The sequence below is a fragment of the Fusarium vanettenii genome, assembly GCF_000151355.1.
Source record: "Fusarium vanettenii 77-13-4 chromosome 12 genomic scaffold NECHAsca_15_chr12_5_0, whole genome shotgun sequence".
In the NCBI taxonomy this organism is placed as follows: Eukaryota; Fungi; Ascomycota; class Sordariomycetes; order Hypocreales; family Nectriaceae; genus Fusarium; species Fusarium vanettenii.
This window is the reverse complement of record NW_003315870.1, coordinates 1-20,798: the sequence shown is the minus strand read 5'-3', so window position 1 is coordinate 20,798 and position 20,798 is coordinate 1. Positions and strand designations below refer to the sequence as shown.

The window sequence follows — 20,798 nt, the reverse complement described above, 5'->3', positions numbered from 1 at the left end:
CAGATAAGCGATTGTTGGGGAACAAAGTTTCTGTCCCCCAGGCACGAAATCTTGTGAGGTGCTTTTTCGGACGGCCCGTTGCTCACGAGATGTTGAGGCTGCCGTTTAGCCGACATGACAACCAACGGCCTTCACAACATCAGATTCAACGCCTTTTATCCTGTCAAAATTTGGTACAACCGACCTGATATTCTTTCTCATCGATCCATTTGATCTCAATCTCGAAACAGTGTAATCTCGCCGCCTGGGTAATCATTCTGGGGCCGACGAGCGGAGGGAGAAAAAAAGTGCACCCTTGAATTCCTGTTAGGAAAACATGACATGATCAGATCCACTGGAAGCGTCTCAATGAATTTCCATTAAAAACCAGACCCGTAGGGCGCATGACTCTTGGCCAATCCGGCAGTTTCGACGACGTAAAAAAAGGGAGACCGGCAATAAGACCCTAGTCAAGCGGATGCAAAAACTCTGACGGACGAGCTTCCAACGCTTTACGTCTTATGGTCAAGCGCCATGCTGAGAATGTTCCATACGCTATGCTACGCAGCTACGCTACGCCACGCCGATGCGGCTCTTGAACGCCTTCGGGCCTTTTGCGAGAATTTCGGGACGGGCAACGACACGTGCGGTTTTGGTTACGAAGAGGCGATACCGGTTATTTCAGCTGTTTGATGACTGGTCTGAACGGTTAGACACTGACAATTACGAGTTTGAATGGATAAAAAGACCCTCACTATGAACAGGGCATCCCCCAGAAAGGACATGACCCCATGGAGATGCAATGACACCCCGGCTCCGAGTTGACTCCGTTACGTTTTTCATCGTCGTCCGTGTGGAGCCCGGGTTCTCCGACCACGCGCCCTTTCTTGTCATGTCGTGTCGTTTCGTGTCGTTCCGTGTCGATGACGGCGGCCGATTAACCGTCGAAAAGCAGGTCTAGCCGCCACCCGCTGCATTATCGTACCTTAATTCTAGGTAGATAAAATATCTCTCTGGGGTCGTTGAGTTTGTTTCGGCGTCGATCGTTCCTCCTGTTTATCTCTTAAGTAGAGGGTGCCTGCCTTCAAGCGCCTCCTCTCATACTCTTGATCTCCATCTTTCCTCCTCCCACACTCATCACCATCATCAATACCTCGATCAAGATGACAAACGACAAATCTAAACCCGTATCCAATATGATTGACGACAACCTCGTCGGCGATGCTCCCGACGACGTCCAAGTCTCGCAACACAAGCAGCTCGCCGCCCAAGGAAACGCCCACTTCCATCGTCTCGGCTGGAAGCGATTGGCCGTCGTCACCATCGTCGAGGCTGTCGCCCTCGGTGCCCTCAGTTTGCCAGGCGCCTACCATACTCTCGGAATGTTCCCCGGCGTCTTCCTGACCATCACGCTCGGTCTCGTGTCCATCTTCACCAGTTATATCGTCGGCCAGGTCAAGCTTCTGTATCCTAATGTGTCGCATTACGCCGATGCTGGTCGACTCTTGTTTGGTCGCTTCGGCTACGAGGTTTTTGGTGCTGCCCTGGTTCTCGAGCTTGTCATGGTTGTCGGTTCTCACGCCCTGACTGGTAGCATTGCCCTGATCGACATCGCCGACGGTCGCGTCTGTTCCATCGTCTTCTCGGCCGTCTCAGCTATCATCCTTCTGATCCTCGCTATCCCTCCTAGCTTCACCGAGGTCGCGATCCTCGGTTACATCGATTTCGTCTCTATTGTCGCCGCCATTGGTATTACCGTTATCGCGACCGGTATCCAAGCCAGCGACTCACCTGGCGGCCTCTCTGGCGTGGGGTGGTCAGCCTGGCCCAAGGAGGATCTCAGCTTTTCCGAGGCTTTCGTCGCCGTGAGCAACATTATTTTCGCCTTCAGCTTTGCCATTGGTCAATTCTCCTTCATGGACGAGATGCACACGCCCACCGATTACATGAAGTCCATCTACGCGTCCTGCTTTATGCAGATCTGCATCTACACCCTGACCGGAGCCCTCTGCTACGCCTTTATCGGTCCCTCGGTTCAATCGCCTGCTCTTCTTTCGGCCGGTCCTCTTATTTCGAAGATCGCTTTCGGAGTCGCCTTGCCCGTCATCTTCATTTCGGGTTCGATTAACTCGACTGTTGCGCTGCGATACATCCACGGACGAATGTTCAAGGACTCGATTCTACGATACATCAACACCCCCAAGGGTTGGGCCAGCTGGATCTTCCTTGTCACAATCTTCACCATCGTCGCTTGGATCATCGCTGAGGCTATCCCCATCTTTTCCGACCTTCTCTCCCTTGCATCCGCCCTCTTCGTGTCCGGTTTCTCGTTCTGGATCCCAGCCGTCATGTGGTTCATGTTGCTCCGCGAGGGCAAGTGGTATTCCAAGAAGAATATCTACATGAGTCTCGGTAGCATTCTTGCCTTTGTTATTGGCGCTGTCACGCTTGTTGCCGGAACGTATGCTACGATTGAAGATATTGTGAGTAACCCGCTTCCATCTTTATGTCTGAATACTAATCTCTATATAGATCAAAATCACGTCCGATGGCTCTGCTCACGCCCCATTCACCTGTCGTTCAAGTTAGAAGGATGGCGTATGTGTGGTGGGCAATTGCACTGTTTCGTAATATTTAGAAGTAGATCAGAGAGAGGCCTTCAATAGGCCCTAGCCAACTACGATTAGAGGCTTGGCTAATAATGTTTACAAGAACGACATGTTTACTATTTCAACATTGGGGCGGCCAAAACGTGATGCGTAGCAACAGACAACAGATCGCCATGTGATGACAATCAATGCTGAAATTGGGTCGCAAACATCGAATTGATAAACAAGTCGTTATTAGTAAATGTAGCGGACTATGTGTAGTTGAACAATTGGATCCTGTCCCAGAGCGCACCAAGTATTACTCCCAAAATGATAGCTTCAAGCACTCCTCCGACCGATGGGGATAAAATGTACAATCTTGACACAACCCTTCCTCGCGATAATATCATATAGCAATATATTCTCTTTAATAGGCAGGACGATTGATCCAATTCTTGACCATGCTCCATCGTCGTTGAACCTCGCCTGCCGAGCCCTCGCTCGTAGTGCTCATACGTCGGGTGTTGCTGTCTCGTCGACTAACCATATTGATGTCGCCGGATCCCATGGGATTCTTGGTAACCATGACTCTCTGCTTGTAGCCTGTTGATGTGCACGTTAGTCCTTGTTTGTCTGGTGTGGATTGGAGGTGCCTACCGCTGGCGTCGTTCCTGTTGGGATTGTCGAGGACAGCCTGGAGCTTGGCCTTGGCTCTTTCGGATGCCTTTGAGGGTGCCATGTTTCGTTGATGATGGTGTAGCGTGATTCTGGTGATGGAATGCCGAGTAGTCCAAGCTATGTCGATGGATTCAAGACTTCCAACGTCACTTTGACAAGTGAGGGGATGCAGTCCCTTTATCACCCCTCGACCATCCCAACCTCGTGACCTTTCGTCATTTGTAAATGAGGAGAAGGTTGTTTGTCAGCTCTGCTCTTCACCCGGGTTGCCTATTTGAGGACAAGAGGGGAGCCATCTTCAACCGTCGGGTAGCCATCAACGTCAGAACGCGGGGTAAGCTACCCCCCTTCAGCTGCATTCAGCAACTCACGGTTTAGCATTTGAAAGGATTGTAACCCCCCGATTGAATAGCGTGGATGGCGATTGGTGGCCGCCGAGGGTTAATTGTGTGTTGCGAAAACTGCCGAATCGGACGTCTCGGGAAGGGCCTTTGATGCAACGCCCTCGCTCGACCTCAGGAGACCTCGCCAATGACGGGTAATCCCGTGAACCAAGGGAAGCCTTGGATTTGCTCCTGTATCGAATCCATTTTCTTGTGAGTTTTGGTGCCTGTTGTTCCTGATCGGCACGATAGCTGACAGAAAGCAATGACTCCTCATCCAGGTTCGGAACTTAAACCGTGACTCAGAGCCTGTCTCACACAAGCTCGAACAGGCAGAACGCGACCGCCCACATCAGTGTTTGCGTCTTTCATCATATTTCTTGTCTATAGGAGAAGAGAGGTGACTGATCTAATAACTGCCTGCTCTTTACCGTTGCGCCTCATACTTTCTGAGCTTGAACCTTCTTGTCCAAGAATGGAGGCCAACCCGTTTGATCTTCATCCGGTTAGACTCGTGGAAATATCTTGATGAAAATCCTACTCACTCGGAACTTAGGTACTGGATAAGCTAATTCGCACGGAAGAGGATTTCAGGCCAATCGTCGTGATGACCTGTGGAATCTCTGGTGAAGACATTTGTTGCCTGTCATACCGGTTATGTCTGCTAACCTGCATGACTATTAGGCGCCGGAAAGTCAACTTTGGCAAACCAAATAATTGACCGTTTCCCCAACTTTACAAGGCTTTCCGTCGATGAAATCATCTTCAAGAGTCATGGACTTTACGTTATTGACTACGCCCGAGAAAAGTACCAAGAATATCAGACGGAAGCCCAAGAAATCTTGATCACCGAGCTGAAGCATCGGCTGAAGGAAAAAACAAGCGGCATTATACTTGACCTGTCTTTCTGGAACAAAGAGTACCGTGACGAATTCAAGGCTATCATAGAAGAGTTCGGCGGTCGATGGGTTCCGGTTTTCTTGGATGCTGACAAGGAACTTCTATGGAAACGCATCACCTCGCGAAAGGCCGAAAGGGATGGTCAGGATTCGGCCGACAGAACTGGAGATTCGGCATTTGATGTGGATAGGAAAACTTTCGAGTCGTACTGTGAAGGATTTGAAAGGCCTTGTGGAGAGGGAGAGTGTGTCATCGAGGTGGTCTGACGGACGGGGTATGTGAGGGGGAAAATATACATTTTTTGATCAAATCACTAGCATGAGGTAATTTTGAGATGTGAATGAGAAAAATTAGTTACTTATCAACCGGGCCTTTCTTCTTTCAAGCAATTATAAGCCTATACCTCACCCTGAACTCACCGGGTCCTGATCTACGCCTCTTGAATTTTAACTCTCTACCTGCTCATTCAATTCTCTTCGCAACTGATAAAAGATCCTATTTCATGTTTTCATGAACTGTTGGTTTATAAGTTGGAACTGGCAGACCCTTCCCCCTTGGCATCGTGAAAGTTTGCAATGTCAAGGCTTAGTCTTCATAAACTTTCGGCATGCATCAGGAGCAAGACATCAGGATTTCTCTTTGTTTATGGAATTCAAATTCACCCAACCCGCCCCCCAATCGCATTTCAGGGGTCTCGACAGACGGGGAACCTGCGACCTGGTAATACCGCGCACTCTGGGAGTGAATACTGACGGGATACCCACCTTGTTTTGTCAGCTCCTGAGTAGACCACAGTTTGGCTTGTTGAAGAACCGGGATCTAGCGAGGCTATACAAGCACTGTCTTAAGCGACCGCACCTTCAGCTCTCGGAAGCCAAGAACCCGTTTGGCGACCCATCAACCACGGGAGCCATCTTCATAGAGCTCCCAGTGAGTTGCCTGGCGTCCAGGATACCGACATTATTTTCTAACGTCAAAGTCCGGGACGTCATCTGGTGCGTGGAGGCTGGCGACTGCGGGCTCTGTAACGGTAGTCGAACGTTGCGTGTCCGTGGTGACGAACGCCATCTGCTTTGTCGGTATTTCGACATCTCGACTGACGCGGTGGATGATGCTAGAGTGCGTGGGCTATGCCCTCTTTGCGTTGGCGAGAAGTACTTCTTGCAAAGCCTGGAATTGCAGGAAATTGATCCTGGCCATGAGTATCTTTCATCTGATGAGTATGATGCATGGGAAAGAGGACGCCTCATCAGGTTGGGATTCGATGGTTAAGGCCGATCCCATATTTGATGGCATTCGTCACGCCTTTGCAGAGCTCCTAGAGAGATCTTGACGAGATTAGATGGTGAGATGCAAGTCTCCCTAGACACCACCCTCCACCCTTCGACTCTCGGCGACACAATGCGAGTCTCCCTCGTCCACTATCACAAGAGCCTAGTCAGGCGTACGGGTCCCTAAGAAGACCGACCTGCATATTTTGATAAGCAGCAGATGGGACTCAAGAAGCTGGGGAAAAGGCTATCGAAAGGCGAAAATCTTGGTTTTGGTGAGTCGTTCCTTGTCAATTTCGCCGCATGTACGGAGTGGCTAAAGGAACGGTCTTCTAGCTCAGTTATCCTATCAAGGGTCCGGCTTCAACTATAACAAAGAACACATTCCTAACACATGATAGCATCACATCTCAAGACTAGCACAGCTGCCTTTTTTTAGTCTTTCTGCTGCCCGTAGTAGGAGACCCAGCCATCGAAGATAAGAAAGGATAAGCCGTATCAGCACAAGTATGCTAATACTTCTTCGCTTAAAATGAAGGGATAACAAGCTATGGTGTTTTGTGGTGTTGGGCTTTTATGTCGCCTCCTATCGATAACTGTGTCTTTTGCTAGCGTGGCTGATGACTTCTTGTCATGACTGTAGATAGTCATAATGAAGAGATAACTAAGCCATTCTCGGCCTTTCGGCGTACCCAAGCCATGCAAATCTCTTAAAATTGGAGAAAACGAATCTAGAAATGCTGGCAGATGTGTGCTCATATGGGGCGGGTTCATTGGTCTCTTCAACCTTCTCCTACCAAGATGATGGACGACGAGCGGGAGTGTTGGCGATTTGGGGGTGGTTGATTTAGCTCTTCATGGCGATGATTTGGTCCGAAATGACGCAAAGATACATATTTCCCTCTCTTCTTGTATGATACCTATGAACATGCCGAGCATTCTTGGCCCTGGGTCGTTGTTTTAGGCGCACAACGACAGCCACGCGTCGACGGGCGTAAGTAACAAATTCGTTCTAGCTTACAATTTAGGCTCCGGTGCTTTAGAGAAACCTCGGCTGCGATTGATGATCACATCGGTGTCAATGTTGCACACTGGCTCTCGGTATATTCCTCATGTCCGGGGTCCAGTGGTGTGATTGACACTACGCAATCAACCTACCTATTTAGTCACCACCGCTCACCTTGATCATAATTTTAAAGACCTTTTCAAAACTCTCAATCCATTTCGGACAGAATATCGCTGGATTGCACAGTCATGTCCGACTCGGAGACCAAGGCGCCTGGCGAAACCAGCGCCACCGAAAACCCCAAACAGGCTGGTGAGTTCGCGCCTTAAATCTCGATACGGCGTTCTAACCAAAGCAGCGAAATGGTATCGCACACCGTTTTATAATGCAACCATCCTTGGAATCTGCAGCTTCGCGGCGCCGGGCTTGTGGGGTGCCATGAACTCGTTGGGCGCGGGCGGCGCTCAGAAGCCTTATCTCGTCAACACCGGCAACGCCCTTACCTTTTGCTTGATGATTATTTCCTGTTGGTTTACCAGCGGTATAGTCAAGTATGTCGGCATCAAAGGCGCCCTTGTCATCGGCACCATTGGCTTCGCCCCATATAGCGCCGGTCTCTATCTCAACAATCGATATGGGGTCGAGTGGCTTGTTATCTTTGGCGCGGCGTGTTGCGGTGTTTCGGCTGGAATCTTCTGGGCTTCCGAAGCTGCTATTGGCATCTCATATCCTGAACCGCGGAACAGAGGACGGCTTGTGGCTTACTGGCTATCTTGGACACGACTTGGCCAGATCCTAGGCGGTGCCATCAACCTTGGTCTCAATGCGGACCGGAACGAAGCTGGAAAGGTCTCGTACAAGGTTTACCTTGTTTTCATCGCTCTCCAGGCTTTGGGTCCTTTCGCAGCTTTGCTGCTCAACCGCCCTTCCAAAGTTCAACGTTCAGACGGCAAGGCCGTTGACTTGACAATATTCGACCAACCCTGGCAGGAGTTCAAGGCGACAACTCGAACCTTTCTAAAGAAGGAATTTCTCTTGCTTGTCCTATGGATTGGGCAAGGCGTGTACTCCGAGTCCGTCTTCTTCACCTATATCGCCCTGTGGTTCAGTGTGCGTGCCAGAGCGCTGGGTTCGTTCGTGTCTGGTGTCGTGGCTGTCATTGCCGGCAACTTGCTCGGAGTTTGGCTGGATCAAAATCACGTCGCACTTAAAAAGCGCGCTCGATGGGCATACATCACTATCATGACGTTGCAAGGCGCGTGGTGGATATGGTTGACCGTCAACGTCACAAAGTACCGCAAGGAGCAGCCTATCTACGACTGGAGCGATCCTGGATTCGGCCGCGCATTTGGCGTTTTCATCTTTCTGGTTTCTGGCTTTCAGCTCAACTACAACTTTGCCTTCTTCATCATTGGCCAGATATCCACAAGCCCACAGGAAACAGTTCGACTCTCAGCGCTTTTGAGAGGAACGGAATCAGCGTGGCAAGCTCTCAGCTACGGACTTAACGCTTTGCCCATCTTTGCGACAGTTGGCAGTACATATTTAAACTTTGGACTTTGGGGACTGTCTTTGTTCCCTGCTTGGCTGGTTATTAAGAAGTTGGGGACAGGGAACGGACAGCTTGATGCCGAGCCACAGGGTGACAGCGAGGAAGGTCAAACAACGCCCAAGGACTCAGCTTAGCCAAGGAATGATATGGATCGGGGGTGGTTAAATAGACCAGACAGTCCTGGGCTCTCTACTGACGATGTATCTTACGGCCCTCCACGGATGCTCGTCGCTTGGTCTTGATTAGCTTCGACAATAGAAACAACCATGGACCCTGCCTTCACCATTCTCACCCGTGAACACCATGTTTTTACCTAGACAAGCAGGCATAAGTCAATTGAAGGCAAACCCTCGGCATCTATGCAACAATTTGGTATTGATAGGCGAGTAATACTATGCCCTGATTGTAAAAGCACTTTTGGCATCCCCGTCTCACGAGATTATTCCACACTTACGGAGCATCGGTAGGATCCCTATCAAAGGTTAGCAATAACTCAATTCAACTTGAAAGGACTACTAAGTTGTAACTTGCCAGTCAGTTACCAAGTGCTCATCGAGAGCATCCAAGATGGCCATATCACTTTCCGAGATCTCGAAGCCATCGACACTGGCATTCTCAAGCATACGGGCCTGCTTAGTGCTCTTGGGCAAGGTGACGAAACCGTGTTGAAGACCCCACCTGTGACATGTTAGTATTGAGGACAGAAATCATGGGTCTTGGATGAAGTCGTCTTACTTGACAAAGATTTGGGCCACTGTGACCGAGTACTTCTTGGCGAGGCCCATGATGGTGGGATCACTCATGCGCATAGCGCGAGCGAGAGGAGCATAAGCCTCGATGGTGATGTTGTGCTTAGCGCAGGTGGCCCTGATGTCGGTTTGGGTGTTGAAGGGGTGAACCTCGATCTGGTTGATGACAGGTGGGATGCGAGGGTTCGAAGCAATCAACTCCTCGATCTAGCAGACGTCAACGGTTGAACTCGAGTCCTAACAGGCAAAGACACTTACATGAGCAGAACCATAGTTGCTGACACCACCCGACCGGATCTCGCCGGCGTCAATAGCATCCTCGAGGGCCTTCCAGCTGGTGAGTCTGGCCTGCTTGCCGCCATAGGGACTGTGCAGGAGGAAGAGGTCGATGTAGCCCAGGCCGGACTCATCCACAGACTTCTTGATGGATCGTCGAACAGCATCATACGACTCATCGCAACTGGCAAGCTTGGAGGTGTAGAAAATGTCCTCGCGCTTCAAGCCAGTTGTGTTCTCGCTGCTACCGAGAAAGTCGCTGATGGCCTTGCCGGCTTGACGCTCGTTGCGGTACATCTGAGCGCAGTCGAAGCCTCGGTAGCCACTGAGCAATCCTAGACGGACTGCCTCGGTAGCCTCCTTGGTTGACATCATGTACAGGCCCAGCTGCACGCGAGGGATTGTGATGCCATTGGCCAGCTACTGGTTCGTTAGTCGCGCAACCAACAGCATGAGGAGTTCTCGGTACCGTAGCCTTGGAGGCCAACAAAGACGGAGTTGATGATGCCATTTTTCTCGAATCCGAGTCGCTCAATGTCTTGAAGTGCCGAGGACGTCTTTGCACTGAGAAATGCCGCGTTATCAAGAAGAGATCAAAGTCCGATCTCGCAGCGGGGTCGGCAGTTGAATGCGTGGGGGTGAGGTTTACATAATTATTGCGTCGGAGATTATGAGGCGTTTGCTTCCCACAGTCATTTTCATGATTGGTTATCAATCAGCCGGCTCGGGTCAGATCTCCACGGGATGAGGTACAAAGGGACGGTTATTGACACTTGTGGCTGCACGGGTGGGACGATAATCGGGACGGACCGCTACTGCCTGAGAATATGTCTCGTTATGGGAGAAGAAATGGGATATTGATGAAGAGAACGATTGTTTAGGCAAGTGACGATCCATCATGGTGTCACGGCCATGACATGGTCGAGGGCGGTAACGCCGGGCAGAAAACCAACCCCACCACATTAGCTAATCATAGGGCAAGAAGATATATAAGTCGAACGAAGTCGGTTCAATTTCTCTCGACTATATATATTAAATGCCGATAACTCGACTCGACTCGACTATATTTAACTTAAAGACTAGATAATATATAGAATATATTTATTATACTTTCTTATATAGTAGCTACCTTAGCTATTAATATAACTTAGTTATATTTAATACCTTAAGTATATTATTAGATATAATATTATATTACCTTTTAAGGTTATATAATATTCTCCTTTATTAATATAAACCTAATATAATTAATTTATCCCTTAGGAAATATCCTCTTATTATATATTAATAGCTCTTATTTAGAGGATTACTTATATTACCTTAAATAATATTAAATATAATAGCTACTTAAGCTACTCTTAGTAATAATTATTAATAAGCCTTACTTATTAATTACTTACTTACCCTTATTATATTAGCTTAGGCTAACCTTAATAGCGATAAAGAGATAAATAGTAATAATAAAAAAGTTAAGTAATTCTATGCCTAGGTTATTATTATAACTACTAAAATAAAAGAACTTAGAGGACTTATTAATTATATAGCTATTACTTAGTAAGCTTAAAACTAATAATACTATAAGAATATCTAGAATATTAATAATATAGTAATTATTATTATAAAAGGTAAATGTAAGAGTATTCGGGTCATGCCGGCTATCGCCGGCAGGTCGGGAAATCCTCGGATAATAAGTAGGCTATAGGCCACGTAAAACTCTTTTTCGTCGAAGGCTCGCAGAGGCTTCGGCAAGTTGAAGTCATATCAATATATGGAACCTACCTTTTCATCTCTGATATTATCCTGATCGTGCCTATCGGGCCCACACCTTTACAATTCTTCAATTTCTACCTATACGGAAGATCAGCACGTTATCAAGATGGACGGGTCCAATAGGAATACCCCTACCATACAGCAGCCGATGGCTCAGCGCTAGGCTGGCGAAGACAATCCAAGGGGGTTGCAGCAAGAGAGGCAAACAGCTACGCCACCCGTCGGCATAGCTGCAGGACTAGGAGTCCTAGGTCACACGAACGTGGAAGACCTCGAACAGCTAATCCGAGAGAGTAGGGAGTAGCTTACAACCCCTATCACGGATACCCTCCCGACGACTCCGCGAGAATACGGAGGCCACTCTTCGAGATACTCAGAAGAGATTACTTACCTATTAGGTGACGAGTGGCAATAGCCAAGGGCCTATACCCCGGCTATAATGCCCTTCGAGGAGCATGCGCTACCTATGCTACGTGTAGTGCCTGTTAGAGAGCACACGCCGCCGATACGACGCCGAAGAAGGGCGAGTTTATCGTCGGGATCCTTAGGAGGCTCCTCGTCCTCAGGGAGGTCGCGAAGGTCATGAAGAAGGGAGCGACGACGCCGCCGACGAATCGAATGAGAATAACAATAGATAATCTTGGATAGACTGCTATAGCAGAACCAGATACTAATGCAACTCGTTGATCGTCCGGCGCCAGCTCACCGAAAAGACTACGAGAAGCCCCCGACGTATAACTGCAAGCACCTAGCTGAATATGCTAGTGCGGTTGAGGTCGATGACTGGATTAAGGCTATTGAATCGGCCAACTAGATGAGACCTAATACTACGGCCTAATAATGGATCGAATGGTCTATGACTAAGCTTAGCTATGCCCTCCAGACGGAATGGAGAACGCACGCCGCAGGCTTGCCGATGGATCCTCCTTCCTGGGAAGAGTATCTTGCATTTGTGCGGAGGCAGCATATTGATCTAGAACTGTAAGAACGGCAGGCGAGAGACCAACTCATGGTTATTATGCAGGGGAAGGAAGAAACCCCTTTGCAATACTTCGCGCGATGGCGTGCCCTCCGCGATATATTGCCGACGAAATGGGAAGAGGATAAGGGCGTAGCCCACTACTTCTTCTACTACTTGGCACTAAGAGTCAAGAGAGAGCTTGAGCGGATCAAGTGGCCCTTAGATAGGGCCAGAGACATTGCTAATGAGGCAGAACGTATTTGGAATTGGTCCTAAGCTAGTAATGAGGCTAAGAGGAAGCATAAGCTAGACGTCTCCGAGCCTTCGGCGAAGAGATACCATTCCCCTCATCGAGGAGGCTACAAGGGAACCCCTAGGGGAAGCTCATCCTCGGGACCTCCATCAAGAGCAGGGTCAGAATACCCACGAGGGAACTAGAGCCGTTCTAATATACCTGCATCGGCGACGCGTCGCCCGTATGGCGGTGAGAGACCTGCGGCGATTAGATGCTATAATTGCAACTAACTAGGACATAAGGCACCAGATTGCCCACTAAAGAAACTAACTGGTGTAAACCAAGCCCCTCTTAGAAGAGGCGGCCCTTCGGCGAAGGTTAACTATACCCGCGCCGGAGAAGAGTTAGATAACTCGGAAAATTAGGATGGATGGAGGAAGAACCTATCCCTCCATCTATAACCCCTATCAAATGGGTACCCACGGGGAAGACCGCCCGAGCCAAAGGACTAGCTCTCTGAGGGCTCGCCGAGGAAGAACTAAATATACTCCTCGATATAGGGTCTGAGATCGATCTGATCAGTATGGACCTTGTCAGAAGGCTAAGGCTCAAACCTGCAACGGACTACGCTGCCCCAGGGCTAGAATCCTTTAGGGGGGATAAAACGAACCTAGGAAACGCCTACTGGTTTACCTTCTTCCTTATTGATAACGGCGGGAACCCGCGGAAGGTACGGCGAGTGTTCGTAGGGTCTGACACTGGGTCAGGGAGGCATGACGTGATCCTGTCCTACCGTTTAATGGGCTAGGAAGGCATTGTGATTGACTGTGCCGTTGACTCGTGGTACTATCGAGAGATCGCGCTCGTAGACCCCGAGTCCCTTCTCCGAGATATCGTCGAGAACCGTGAAACAGCCTATGTGCTACACATTGCGGCTACCCTCTCACTAGAGGAAAGGAGCATGGCTACGCTCGGCGAGCTATCGGACACCGGAAGGGAAGACGAAAACGAATTCCCTCTAGAACTCGAAGGCTTAGAAGGGTTTTTCGACGAGGATGCGGCCAAGGGGATGCCGCTCTTGCCAGAGGCATCCCATAGGATCGATCTCGTCGAAGGAAGCAAACCACCATATGGGCCGCTATACCCCATGAATGAGGCCTAGTACGGCACCCTTCGGGAATACCTCGCCGAGAACTTAGCGAATGGTCGGATCGAACATTCAGTGAGCGAAGCGGGTGCCCTAATCCTCTTCGTTCCCAAGAAGGACGGAGGAATGAGGTTGTGCGTAGACTATCGAGGGTTGAATAAGGTCACGATTAAGAACCGTTACCTACTCCCCCTCATTGGAGACCTCCTAGACCGGCTCGCAGGAGCAAAATGGATCTCGAAGATCGATATCTGTGATGCGTACTATCGCATAAGGGTCGCGGAAGAAGACCGATGGAAGATAGCATTCCGCACGAGATACGGATACTTCTAATATACGGTTATGCCATTTGGGCTCACTAACGCACCGGCTACATTCCAGGCGTACATTCACCGATCACTCGCCGACATGTTGGATATATGTTGCATATCCTACATGGATGACATCCTCGTCTACTCACAGATAAGAGAGGAACATACTAAGCACCTACGAGAGGTCTTGCGATGGCTCGCCGAAGCATAGCTATACGGCAAGCTATCTAAGTGTGAATTCTACTAATAAAGTGTTGAATTCCTTGGGTATATTATTACCCAGGAAGGAGTTAAGATGGACCCCATTAGGGTTAAGTCAATCTCTGAGTGGGAGGCTCTAACTAGCTTCAGGGATATACAGGTGTTCCTAGGGTTTTGTAACTTTTATCGCAAATTTATCGCGTACTACTCGGCGATCGTTAGCCCGATTACGTCCCTGTTAAAGGGGAGTAAGAATGGAAAGAAGAGCGGCGAGTTCATATGGACATCAGAGGCAGAATAAGCCTTCCAATAGCTCAAGCACGCTTTCTGCTCCGCGACGATTCTCCGATATTGGGATCTGTCACTACTAATGAGGGTAGAAACAGACGCCTCAGCGAGAGCCATTTCTGGCATCCTGACGCAGTTGGTCGATACCCAATGGCGACCGATCGCTTACTGGTCGCGGAAGCTATAAGACTAAGAGCAACGGTGGGCCACGGGCCAACAAGAGCTACTAGTAATTATCGAGAGCCTTGAACATTGGGCACACTACTTGCAAGGGCTTTCAGAGAAGTTCCTCATCCTGACGGATCACCAGGCGCTCACCGGTGTCGTCGAAGCATCGGCAAAGGATCTGCGAGGCAGACTCGCCCGTTGGGTATACCGATTATCCGCATTCGATTTCGATATCAAACATCGACCGGGCACGAAGAACCCTGCGGATGGCCTCTCAAGGAGACCAGACTATATGAAAGGAGAGATCTCCTACGAAGACGTCCTACCCACACTGGCTAAAAAGCTGGAGCTCACATACGAGCTGCCGGAGCCCACTTAGCGACGCATCGCCGCGCTTGAAGGCAAGATGAGTATTTTATCTATATACGTCTGCGCAGTAAGGGCTATGATGAGGGGTCCCCCCCCCTCCTGTGAGCACGAGCCGAAGAGCACCACTCACTACACGATATCCGCTGTCATGACTCGACGTCAACGGGCGAAGATAGAGAGAGCAGACGCTCCACGGACTGCTGAGTAGGTGGAGGACTCTCGGCGAGCCTCCGGGGACCTGACTCTAGCTGGGGTTACTGTTCCGGAGTAGTATATCCCACGCCCGGTCATGAGAGAGCTCATGGAGGGCGAAACGGCACTTCTCTCCTAGCCTTCTAAGAAGTTCGAGACGTTGGTTAAGGAACTGCAGAGCCAAGACCAATAATGTCAATACTTCACGGCAAAGGCTCGGGGAACCGCCGGCGAACGCAGGGGATACACAATAGACTCCTAAGACTTGTTGCGTTATAAGGGACGACTAGTCATCCCGGACTAAGGAGCCATGAGGACAGAGATCCTTCGCCGACACCATGACGACCCGAGAGCAGGTCACATGGGGTCCCAAAAGATACTTGACCTTATTTCGAGGAAGTTTTACTGGCAGGGCATCGCGGAAGATGTCCGAGAGTACGTCGAAAGCTGCCCGACATGCTAAGGCATCAGAGTTCCGAGGCATAGACCCTACGGGAAACTCTAGTCCCTATTACTACTGTTATACCCGTTCTAAGAGATTAGCCTCGATTTCATAACTGGGCTTCCGCCGAGCACTCGGAGTGACGGCGGTAACTATGACGCGATTCTCGTTATTGTGTGTAGGATGACTAAGTTCGCGCTGTTTATACTAACGACGAAGAAGCTGAGAGCCACGGAGCTCGTAGCTCTCCTATACGAGCACGTAGAAAGCCGGTTCGGCATACCAGAAGGGATAGTCAGCGACCGAGATAAGCTGATTACTAGCAAATTCTGGGCAGACCTTATGAAAGAACGGGCGATCCGTCGCCGACTGTCAACCGCGTACTATCCGCAGACGGACGGTTAGACGGAACGCACCTATTAGATACTCGAGAAGTATCTGAGAGCGTATGTAGGAGACTCGCCCGAAAGGTGGGCGATATAACTCCTAGACGCTGCCTTCGCCTATAATAACAGCAAACACTTAACCATCGGGGTCTCCCCAATGGAAGCGCTGTTTGGCTACTACCCGAGATGTGTGGAATACGTCCCAATAAAGATGGAGACGAACGTGCAAGGCGTCGCCGAATGCTTGACGATGCTAGGCCGCGTATGGACCTAAGCACGGGTACACTGGGAGAAGGCTTCGGAATCCTAGGCAAAACACTATGACTCAAGGCATAAGCCATAGACCTATTATCGGGGATAGATCATTGGAGTATCGATGAAGAACTGGAGATTCAAATACCCTAAGCTGGCCCCGAGATTTATGAGAGCTAAGGTCCTCGATAAGTATGGCGAGTAGGCCTACGCCTTGGAGCTGCCGGAGAAGTACTAGCGTATACACAACGTGTTCTATGTATCACTCATAGAGCCGTGGAATGATCGCAGGGCTATCGGCGATACCACGCAAGAGCAGCTAGAGCTCGAGGACGAGCCTGATGAGTGGGAGGTGGAAGAAGTAGTCTCACATAAAGACGTGGGAGACGAGACTTTTTACCTCATTAAGTGGAAGGGTTGGCCAGTGGAATATAATACCTGGGAACCAAAAGAACATTTGGAAAACGCATAAGCGATGGTGAGGAAATACCTTAAAGTCGCGAGGAAAGATCATAAGAAATGGGACGAGGCGTAGCTAGACGTACGCTGAAAGCACTGCGATAAGAAAAGTCCCATTGATCTAGATATAAAATAGAAAACTTAAACACGAAAACAAGGTAAAATAAGACCACGCCGGGTCATTAACGAAGATAAGAGATCACTCGCCGAGGCATCGCAATGTAGGCGCAGAACAATATGAATGAGGGCCAAGTCAGAAGATAAGGCCATAACGGCGGAAGACCTAGGGAACACAAAGAGCCGATACGTCGGCGATAGAACGCAGTAAGCTCTCAAGGGTTATTGTTGGCACCACCACGACCACCACCACGACCACCACGACCTCCGCTACGAGCAGTTTGGCTGCGAGTCTTGCGGGCCCTCTTGGGGGGTCTGCTCGGCGAAGGATCGGGAGCCTTATCGTTATTATCGCCACTATTAGCAGGACGAGCACGCTTGCGGCCACCAGGAGTCGACGAAGGGTCGGCGGGGCCTCGGAGACGAGGACCCTGGCCAACGAAGGAAACAGGACAAGTAGGACCGGGGTTGCCATCATCGATAGCCTGATCAGCGACGTCGTATAGCTCGCCGAGACCACCCACAATGTCACGGTTACTACCCTCAACCTCGATATCGGTTCTCGGGTTGTTTTCGGCGCCATCTAGGCGATCGATCGCCTTAAGCAGTAGCTGGGCAGGAGTATCGTCACGAATGTAGACGGGGGCGGCAGCAGCGATACGACTGGTCATCTCGGAGAGGTTCATCTGGGCTCCAGCCTATACGCAGAACGTTAGCCGATACTTGGGCGAAAGGAGGACGAAACTTATACCTTGGAGGCAGAGCAGGGATAGTAGCTCTCGGTTGGAGGCAAGCTCCTGCGTCTGGACGCGGGACAACTGGAGCGCATCCTTGGACTTCTGCGACATGGGGTCACGGAGGCGATCGGCGACCTTCCGCTAAGCATACGCCACATCCTTGACGGCACGGTTGGCGCGCCAGATCTGGCAGCGGGTGTACGAAGAAGGGTCGGCGATGATATCGTCGCAAAGATTGTGAACGTCGTTCCACGAGGCCTGGGCAGCACCCCAAAGCTCGCGGGGAATCTGCGAAGCATCAGCGATAACTCGGAGAATATGATAGAAGGAGAGGAGGGAAAACTTACAGAGCCACACTTCTTTTTGTCATGGGCGCACAGTAGGCAACAGTTCGGCGACTGGTCGGTGATGCAAGGGATTCGGGGGTCCTTGTCCATGTGTTCTAGGCAATACATGCAAGGAACCTCACCTAGATCCATCTTCTAGAAGTTGGCAGCGGCATCGTACGTGAACTTCGAGAGCACGGCGGAGTAGGTGGCCAGGAGAGATATCGCCGAAAGCTTCGCGACGGGCGGACGAGTGAGTGATGTGGGAATGAGAGGGAAAACTGAAGAATCGCATGCGATTCAGGAAGACGAGACCAACAGGGATCGCGGAGGCTGCGGCGATGTTATTGCGATAGGCAGTAGAATTGTTGTTGTGAGGAAAAGGAAAACAGAAGAGGGAAGATTGTTGTGGAACAGAAAAACTTTGGTCACAGCAGCAACAGCTGTATTTGAGCCGCCAGTGCCAGACAGCTGGCAGCGCGAAGCGATCGCCAACGCGACGGCGACTAACCAACCGCAAAGGAGAACAACGACCCTACGACAAAGACCACAATCATCACAAAGGGAAAACGCAAAGGGAACGGCGAACAATCGGCGAAACATCACAAAGAGGCATTGAAGCCTGAAATCGTTGAAAGACAGCTATATTTAGATGTCTTTGGTGTTGAACAAAGGAATGAGATGATTGGCCGGATGAGCTTGTGGGACCAAGCTCCCTGGAGAGGGGGCAATTGTAAGAGTATTCGGGTCATGCCGGCTATCGCCGGCAGGTCGGGAAATCCTCGGATAACAAGTAGGCCATAGGCCACGTAAAACTCTTTTTCGTCGAAGGCTCGCAGAGGCTTCGGCAAGTTGAAGTCACATCAATATATGGAACCTACCTTTTTATCTCTGATATCATCCTGATCGTGCCTATCGGGCCCACACCTTTACAGTAAAGATATTAGAGAAATCTTAAAGCTAGAATAATTAGAGAAATTTAATAATACTATATATAAATTATTAATATTCCTTATATAACTATACGCATTTATACTCTATTACCTTATATAATTTACTATAGTATCTAATAAGGTCTAATATGCCGCTAGGTATCTATTATAACCTAATATATACCTAACCTCTGTAATATACATGATTGCCCTATACCCGGGCGTTAGCACTAATTAGAGAAGGATTATTACTAAAGTTAGATTACCGCGATCTTAGGATTACCATAATCTAAGGATTACGGCGATCCTAAGATAATTATAATCCCTCTATAACTAGCTTAATATATAATACGCACTTATATATACTTTCCTATATAATAGCTACCTTAGCTATTAATATAACTTAATTATACTTAATACCTTTAAGTATATTATTAGATATAATATTATATTACCTTTTAAGGCTATATAATATAATCTAATATTAATATAAATTAATATAACTAATTTATCCCTTAGGAAATACCCTCTCATTATATATTAATAACTTTTATTTATTAGATTACTTATATTACCTTAAATAATATTAAATATAATAATTATTTAGGCTACTCCTAGTAATAATTACTAATAGGTTTTACTTATTAATTACTTATTTACCCCTATTATATTAGTTTAAGCTAATCTTAATAGCAATAAAGAGATAAATAATAATAATAAAGAAATTAAATAACTCTATGCCTAAGTTATTATTATAATTACTAAAATAAAGGAACTTAAAGGACTTATTAATTATATAGCTATTACTTAGTAAGCTTAAAACTAATAATACTATAAGAATATCTAGAATATTAATAATATAGCGGTTATTACTATAAAAGGTAAAGATATTAGAGAAATCCTAAAGCTAAAATAACTAGAGAAGTTTAATAATATTATATATAAGTTATTAATATTCCTTATATAATTATATATATTTATATTTTATTACCTTACTTAGTTTATTATAATATTTAGTAAGGTCTAATATACCGCTAGGCGATTTATTAAGTATATTATAGCCTAGTTTAAACCTACTATAAAGGATTACCTTATTAAACTACTTATTAAATACTCGCCTTAGACTATAAACCTCTACTCTAGCTTTAAGACTTTTAAAGCCGCGCTTTAATAAGCTTTTAGAATAATAAATAAAAAAGCCTAGGTAAAAAGAGAAATTAAGGTATTCTAATAAACTCACTTTATATTAGAATATAATATTAAATACCTTTAGCTTACCTTAAAGCTTAATTAAGACTAAGAACCTCTAATATCCTTTTTTTTTAATAGACTTAAGAAGGAGGTATAGGCCGAACTCTATAAAGAAGATTAGCCTAATAACCTTATTAATTATATCGGCTAAGTAATTAAGATTAATAATTAATAATTCTCTTAGAAGAAACTCTAAAACCCCTATAATAATAATAAAAACTATTAAAAACCTTAATTTAATACCTACTAAGGGCGATCCTAATAAATTAATACCTCCTATAAAACCTATATAAGACCTATAAAACTTAGAATAACTTAATAGAAAAAATATAATTATTATAGACTTAAATACTAATATTACTATAAGATAAATTATATTAAGAAGATCTATTATAAAAAGTAATATAATATTAAAGAAGGTTATTATTAGCTATAATAATAATAACTCCTTAAAGGCAAAAAATAAATAAGATTTATATAAGCTAATAATAAACTATAGATAGCTCTTTAGATAATTAAGATACTTAGTATAGCCTGGACTAAGTATAATAATATTAGTCTAGAATTAGGAGGAATTACTATGCCTTATAGCTAAGTATACCTTACTAAGGAATAATTTAGGCATAATAATTACCCCTAGCTAAAATTATAATATATTATAATAAAACCCCTAAAGATAAAATAGCTCTACCTTATAGATAGATTAGGATAGAAGCTATTACCCGAACTAATTAATAAACCTAATAAGAACCCTAATACTAAGACTATTATAATAATTAGATAAATTAAGCGATATAATAAGGACCTTAATTATAGCGCTAGAATAGAGGCCTAGTGATAATTAGCGATAGCCCGGATTTAAAACTAATAGA

At 47.2% G+C, this 20,798-nt stretch overlaps 6 protein-coding genes across 6 annotated transcripts; 4 read left to right on the top strand and 2 right to left on the bottom strand.

The window, feature by feature from the left end:
• Positions 1-1,361: 1,361 nt before the first annotated feature.
• On the top strand, positions 1,362-2,568 carry NECHADRAFT_97714 (uncharacterized protein; the record flags this gene model as incomplete). The annotated part of the gene is made up of 2 exons (XM_003047312.1): positions 1,362-2,462; positions 2,512-2,568. 2 exons carry the CDS (start codon positions 1,362-1,364, stop codon positions 2,566-2,568), a joined length of 1,158 nt encoding a protein of 385 aa, XP_003047358.1.
• Positions 2,569-4,103: 1,535 nt separating this feature from the next.
• Positions 4,104-5,800, top strand: NECHADRAFT_87569 (uncharacterized protein; the record flags this gene model as incomplete). The annotated part of the gene is made up of 4 exons (XM_003047311.1): positions 4,104-4,133; positions 4,185-4,254; positions 4,313-4,772; positions 5,059-5,800. 4 exons carry the CDS (start codon positions 4,104-4,106, stop codon positions 5,798-5,800), a joined length of 1,302 nt encoding a protein of 433 aa, XP_003047357.1.
• Positions 5,801-7,053: 1,253 nt separating this feature from the next.
• On the top strand, positions 7,054-8,491 carry NECHADRAFT_87568 (uncharacterized protein; the record flags this gene model as incomplete). Its single annotated transcript, XM_003047310.1, has 2 exons — positions 7,054-7,117; positions 7,164-8,491. The coding sequence occupies 2 exons, from the start codon at positions 7,054-7,056 to the stop codon at positions 8,489-8,491; spliced, it is 1,392 nt and encodes a 463-aa protein (XP_003047356.1).
• Positions 8,492-8,695: 204 nt separating this feature from the next.
• Positions 8,696-10,218, bottom strand: NECHADRAFT_72983 (uncharacterized protein). Its single transcript, XM_003047131.1, has 5 exons — positions 9,852-10,218; positions 9,365-9,802; positions 9,093-9,313; positions 8,889-9,035; positions 8,696-8,829 (listed from the first exon to the last, which is right to left on the bottom strand). The coding sequence occupies exons 1-5, from the start codon at positions 9,891-9,893 to the stop codon at positions 8,808-8,810; spliced, it is 870 nt and encodes a 289-aa protein (XP_003047177.1). The 5' UTR covers positions 9,894-10,218; the 3' UTR covers positions 8,696-8,807.
• Positions 10,219-12,931: 2,713 nt separating this feature from the next.
• On the top strand, positions 12,932-13,510 carry NECHADRAFT_87566 (uncharacterized protein; the record flags this gene model as incomplete). The annotated part of the gene is made up of 2 exons (XM_003047309.1): positions 12,932-13,078; positions 13,157-13,510. The coding sequence occupies 2 exons, from the start codon at positions 12,932-12,934 to the stop codon at positions 13,508-13,510; spliced, it is 501 nt and encodes a 166-aa protein (XP_003047355.1).
• A 3,385-nt stretch (positions 13,511-16,895) lies between these two features.
• On the bottom strand, positions 16,896-18,879 carry NECHADRAFT_87564 (uncharacterized protein; the record flags this gene model as incomplete). The annotated part of the gene is made up of 6 exons (XM_003047130.1): positions 16,896-17,378; positions 17,432-17,483; positions 17,569-17,705; positions 17,765-17,899; positions 18,625-18,670; positions 18,860-18,879. 6 exons carry the CDS (start codon positions 18,877-18,879, stop codon positions 16,896-16,898), a joined length of 873 nt encoding a protein of 290 aa, XP_003047176.1.
• Positions 18,880-20,798: the final 1,919 nt, after the last annotated feature.

Excerpts from the sequence above, each read along its gene's own strand:
- NECHADRAFT_72983 (XM_003047131.1), bottom strand. The coding sequence starts at position 9,893 with ATGGCATCATCAACTCCGTCTTTGTTGGCCTCCAAGGCTACG. Across the intron at positions 9,314-9,364 it reads GCAACTATGGTTCTGCTCAT|ATCGAGGAGTTGATTGCTTC; the intron begins GTAAGTGTCTTT and ends GACGTCTGCTAG. Across the intron at positions 9,036-9,092 it reads GTGGCCCAAATCTTTGTCAA|GTGGGGTCTTCAACACGGTT; the intron begins GTAAGACGACTT and ends AACATGTCACAG.